The sequence below is a fragment of the Eptatretus burgeri genome, chromosome 16, assembly GCF_056783735.1.
Source record: "Eptatretus burgeri isolate ZD-2024b chromosome 16, Ebu_testis_v1, whole genome shotgun sequence".
NCBI lineage: Eukaryota > Metazoa > Chordata > Myxini > Myxiniformes > Myxinidae > Eptatretus > Eptatretus burgeri.
This window is the reverse complement of record NC_140976.1, coordinates 26,907,922-26,913,921: the sequence shown is the minus strand read 5'-3', so window position 1 is coordinate 26,913,921 and position 6,000 is coordinate 26,907,922. Positions and strand designations below refer to the sequence as shown.

Here is a 6,000-nt window from a genome sequence, read left to right as displayed (position 1 = left end):
ACTTGGTGGATAATTTGGGTAGGTGACGAGAACAAGCTGATTATATTTTGGTGTGTGACAAGGACCAATGGGTCCGGATGCAGATCTTTCTATTTGGCCTATCAGTGGGATACAAAATGTAAACTGTTCAGCCTGGTGGAAGTATGTGCTCAACTGAGTGCCAGTTCTGTTTTATTATACTTTTGGCAAGTTTTTATCTTGCCAAAACGAAGTTTTTGCAAGATATGTTAGTCAGCTTGTATGTTTTTTTTTTTGTTTTTTTTGTTTGTCTGTAATCACGTATAAAAAATTCTGCAGAGCACAGTTATCATCGGAAATTTTTGTAACTTCGCATATCAGAGCCTATAGAGGTCCCTTTCAGTGCACATAATTTTGAAGGTCAAGGTCAAGAGTCCAAGGTCACTTTGTCACAAATCAGGGGAGTCGACGAAACCCTTATTTTTTTAGTAATTTTGATCGGATCGTCTTCAAACTTCATGGGAATATAGTTCATGGTCTGACGCTCAGCTGAATAATTTTTGGTGGCGATTGGCCTTGACCTTCATGTTTTTTTTTTGGTTTTTTTTGTCTGTAATCACGTATAAATCACTCTGCAGAGTACAGTTATCATTGGAAATTTTTGTAAGTTCGCATATCAGAGGCCTATAGAGGTCTCTTTCAGCACATAAAATTTTGAAGGGTCAAGGTCAAAGCGTCAAGGTCACTTTGGCGCAAATCAGAGAGTCGACAGAAACCCTTATTTTTTGAGTAATTTTGATCGGATCGTCTTCAAACTTCATGGGAATATAGTTCATGGTCTGGTGCTCAGCTAGATGATTAATTTTTGGTGGCGATTGGCCTTGACCTTCATGGTTAGCGCCTCCAGGTCAAACATATTTGACCCCAAGGTCAAATTTTCAAGTTTTAGGAACCATATCGTGTAGTACCTCAAATTGAACACCTCTGATGAGTGCTTTCTAGATATGTCAAGCTTGAGACTTGTTATGACGTCATTTGGTGACCTTATGAGGCAAAAGCATATTTTTCATGGGTTACTCTGTAGAACGATTCTCATCGGAATCTCTCGTAGGGGCAGATATTCCTCCAGGAGTCAGCTCCTGGTGGATAGCAGCTCTGTTCACCCCAAGTGTGACCTTAAAGAAGCTCACACGTGGTCACCTTTTGGCAAGATAGGTTTTTTCAATAGGTTCAAGATAGGTCACCCTGCTGGTGACATTGGTTTATTATTTTTTTTTTTCTTTTTATCATTTGTTTTTAGTCATCACAGAAAGTGAAAAAGTACTGCCTTTCTGGGGTTTATTTATTTATTCCACATTAATCTAAGGCTCATGACCGAGTTTTGTACATAAATCATGTGGAGAACATAGACATTGGTCGACACAAGTGTATTTTTTATTTGCATTTTAAATGGAAATTGGTTGACGAGCACATATAGTATTGGTATAATGGATTTGAACCTGGCTTCCCATCATCTTGAGTCATGGAGATTCAGAATTGAATGCTCTCACATATTATGCTTCAAATACATGCAAAATTGGCCCACAGGATTCTACCTGAAGGTTGTTATGCATTCCTTTGTGCATTGTATTGTGATAAAAGGAGCCATTTATCCTGCAACCTCGTACCTTCTTTTGGGCTCCCCTTTATCATTGCAAACATAAATGCTCAGAATCTCAAGCTGTCACATAATGATTATTTATTTGTGCAAATGATGCTTCCACTTGTTATAAAAGCTGTCGACGTTCACATCACACCCTGGGGATGACAGGAACGCTACGCCAGAGCCTTTGAGAGTCATGTGCACAGACTTGAAGGTGTCAAACACCAATGAGGCAAAACTAAAGTGAAGAGTTGGCAAGAAAAGTCAACGCAGATGCGACAAATGGTGGAAAAGATCATGGTAAGCACGTATATGGTGAGAGGACCTGTATGTTTCGATGATTGAATCTGTTCTTCGCTGTTCTCTTTGCCTCCCTCCACACCCCCACCCCCACCCTTTCTCTTGTTTCTTGGTGCAAAAGTATATTTGTTCATGAATAAAGTTCCTGCATTGCAGGAATTGGAAGAACGGTGTCGCTTAGCTGAGAAGAGCAACTGCCGACTTGATAGCCATGTGAAGCAGCAGGGAAAGCTCTACCAAGATAAAATTCGGGTAAATGAGAAGAGCTGGTTGTTTTTGCCTTATTTGTTTTTTACGGAAAAACAAATTATTCCCAGAATGCGTATTTGACTGGGATTAATTTCTGAAATTAGTATGCTGGTTCATCGCTATGGAGTGCAGTGATGCCACTGATGCAAGGTACCTGCACAATATGGCAGAAATTTGCAATTTGGCCAGGGTCATGGTATCAGCAAACACATTAGCTTGCTCCTTTTGAAATCTACAAACAGTGTTTTTCATGTCCACAAGCCAAGCACTTCCAGATGAAGCAGCTGCCTTAAAGTCTCCTCCAAAAGCATTATTTACTCCAGTGTACAGCCTTTGTCTACAGAGAACCAAACCAACAGTTTATATTCAGGTCTAACCCCGACAGGACTTTAACCCAGATGTTTACAGGTCAATGGTGAGTCTGAGTTGTTCTGTCACATCCTTTCTGCCAGTGAAGTCTGTGATCTGTTTTTTTGCAAGCATTAATTCATTCATTCTTTGTTGAACATTCCATCTGAGGTGTACACAGCACTGCTTATTGGCAGAATTTAGACATGCTCCAAATTGTTCATTCTTTTGTCTCACATTCCCATGAAATTTGCACACTTTTGGATGAAATACCAACTTGATAACATTGAAAGCAAATGGCCAAGCATGTACTTTATAGCTTTCCATAAACAAGGTTACTAGTCCATGGGCTGGGGTGGTTTCTGTGTGACTTTTATGTGCCCTAAGTTTCTCTTCATATTATTGAAGTCGACCATGTGGGACATCAAAAAAGTGAGGGTGGACATCTGGAAGCCTGGTCGGATTTGAGAAAATGACATCACAATATCAAGCTTTTGCGTTCATGAGGCGACCAAAAACTTGGGGTAGGGGAAACTAAAATGCTTATAATGCCACAATCATACATTATATAACTGCAAACTACCATTCAAAATATTTGTTTTTATTCACTCTACATGTGACAATATGTAATTATCTGATTATTATGCAAATTTGCTGTCCAGAGGTCAAAAGGTCATGGAAATCGGGGTTGCTTAAAATCTGACCCACCGGAAGAAAAATGTGAGTTACAGGCTGCCTGTACTACTTGAGAATGTTTGCTGGCTGTCAGAGGTTGCCAAGACATATCTCTATCACATGGTATGCATTGTATAAGAATTAACCCTTTTGAAACGAAAACATCAACTTTGATAAATGGTGCTATTTCGGACATGTCAGAAATTCCAGTTTTTCCATCGTCTTAGTGTACATTTTTCATACCATACAGGTTGGTGATTGTTTTCTAAACCTCTTTTAGATTATTACTATACATATCAGCAGAAGACCCAGAGGAAATGACTTCTTGCTATTTCTGGACAACGATGAACCATTTAACCCTTTTATTTGAGTTTTAAAATGGGCAGAGGTTGAGTCCTCTATTTCGAGTCAGTTCTCATTATCTCCAGTCATTTGAGGCTTCTTTGGATTCCCACAATAGAGTAGTTCCATGTGGTTCTGTTAGAGGGCACCTACCACTGATTCTAGTATTGACAGCTTGGTGGCAGCACTGTATAAGTGCATTTCCTCATGGGTGAAAATGAAAGTAAAAAATTGAATCAACATTACAATCTTCAATTTGACAGACAGTTCTCATGTTTTAATGCACAGACTACTTGTGCTAGGTGTTTTTATCTACAGAAAGGCTTAAACAAAATCAGTAGTATAATCAGCCTTCACTACACACCAGTGCACACATGCATACCCCATCAAGTACAGGAATGTAAACAGGCTCGCAAAATGGTCGAGCAGTAACGCCGCCTGCTCAACGCAAGACTAACTAAACGTCTGTCCGATCTTCATTATCCCAATAGCATGTTTATCAACAGACAGCTTTCAGAGGGCTGAAAGTTGATTTATCCTGCCAAGATGTCAGATTATGTATGCCTTTCAGGTGTGTTATGACTTACAATAATGCTGCCATAACACATGTTCATGAAATGCCCTTCTGGTTTGTTTCAGATGAAATGCAGAACACTGGTGTCAGCTTGGTTGGTGGAGCTGGAGACAGTGAATACCTTGATCTTTATAAATGCATCATTTGCCAATCTTCGAAAGAAAAAAACCCACAAGCACTGAACATGGGCAGAAACGAATACGTGAGGCTGCTGCAGAACGAAATGACCATGTTGCCAAAAGACTTCGCACCCTTGAAGATGAAGAATTTGTCTATCATATGGACAATCTGTGTTACAAAGCTTCCACTCACAAAAAATCGTTGGAAAATATCAGTAAAGCTTCCGCCTCCACTTCCAGTGGCAGTGAAGAAGTCAGTCGTGAGGCATCATCACGCCGCTCTCGCTCAAGCATCTCGCCGAGACCTGGACCTTCCAATGTACCGGACATGAGGGAGTTATCATGTGTCATCTGTGGATACAAACACCATGGGGTGCGTCAGAAATACCGCATATCAGAGTGCGACAGGGCCAGTAAATTATTGGAGGCAACCGTAAGCTTACAGGATGATGTTTACACTCACACTTGTGACATACAAAGTGTTAGTGCAGTATTTGGTGCCAACTTATATTGCCACAATTTGTGTATTAAAAGTTATTTGCTGAATTATGAGCGTATATTTGAGAAAGGACAAACAGAAAAACCTGTGACTCACAAGCAACAAGCATGGGAACAAGTAGTGAAGGACATAGAGATTGGGATAAATCAAGGCTTTGACCTTCTGACGATGAAGTTGAGAGAGCAGAATCATATCTAGTGAAAGTCCTAAAGAATGGAACTACCTGCACAACAATGGATGAACTCGGGGATCATAATTATCACCACAGCAAAACCCCACTCGAGAAGTTGCCACCTACAAGCCATGCCATAAAGGCCCATATTCTAAGGGCATATTATGCTACATATGTGATGACATCAATTCTCTCTGCAAATACGACTGAGTTGAATCCTCTCCTATACGGATTTGAAGAGGAAGATGAACTTCTCCATCCAGATAAGGCCATCAGACCCATTCCCGAGGAATATGCTGTGCACTGTACTTGCTTGAAATGTGCGACAGAGAAATGTGCATGTCGAAAGAGTGACCTGCCTTGTTGCCAGTTCTGCAAGTGCCAAGGTATGGGAGACGAGAATGTTTGCTGTAAAAATCCAGCTGGTTGTATCTAAAACCGAACAGAACTCGTATGTGACACTTACAACTGCGTGGAAATGTACTCCTGGCATCTACATGTATTCCTTCTCCCATTATCAAATTGGCATGATTTGGAATAGTGACAACAGTCAGCAGTATACCTTCATTTGGATATAAAAACCTAGACTATTACTAAAACTGAGCAAATTCAGCAGTTTATTTTTGCTGAATGGACTAAAGATGTTCTGACCCCCCCCCCTACAAGTGGTTGTTTTCGGACTTCGGACTTAGTGGGTTAACGACATGGGAATAGTGTAAGAAATTAGTAAATTAAGTGATATAATCCAGGCTTAAAGAAATAAGTAGTTGGTGATAGATCATATTCATACTGATGAAAATGTTCGATTACTTTATTTTGTGGCATGTGTCTTCTGCTGCAAAGGAAAATCAGCTTTTCTGAAATAGCACTATTTATCAAAGTTGATGTTTACGTTACATATGGGTTAATTCTTATACAATGCATATCATGTGATAGAGATATGTCTTGGCAACCTCTGACAGCCAGCAAACATTCTCAAGTAGTACAGGCAGCCTGTAACTCACATTTTTCTTCTGTTGGGTCAGATTTTAAGCAACCCCCGATTTCCATGACCTTTTGACCTCTGGACAGCAAATTTGCATAATAATCAGATAATTACATATTGTCACATGTAGAGTGAAT

At 40.0% G+C, this 6,000-nt stretch overlaps 1 protein-coding gene across 1 annotated transcript in view; it reads left to right on the top strand.

The window, feature by feature from the left end:
• Nucleotides 1-6,000, top strand: part of CIT (citron rho-interacting serine/threonine kinase) — a 137,823-nt gene that overhangs the window by 91,228 nt on the left and 40,595 nt on the right. Inside the window, 2 exon segments of the mRNA XM_085859015.1 lie at nt 1,769-1,900; nt 2,057-2,152. Coding sequence (XP_085715141.1) covers nt 1,769-1,900; nt 2,057-2,152 — 228 coding nt within the window.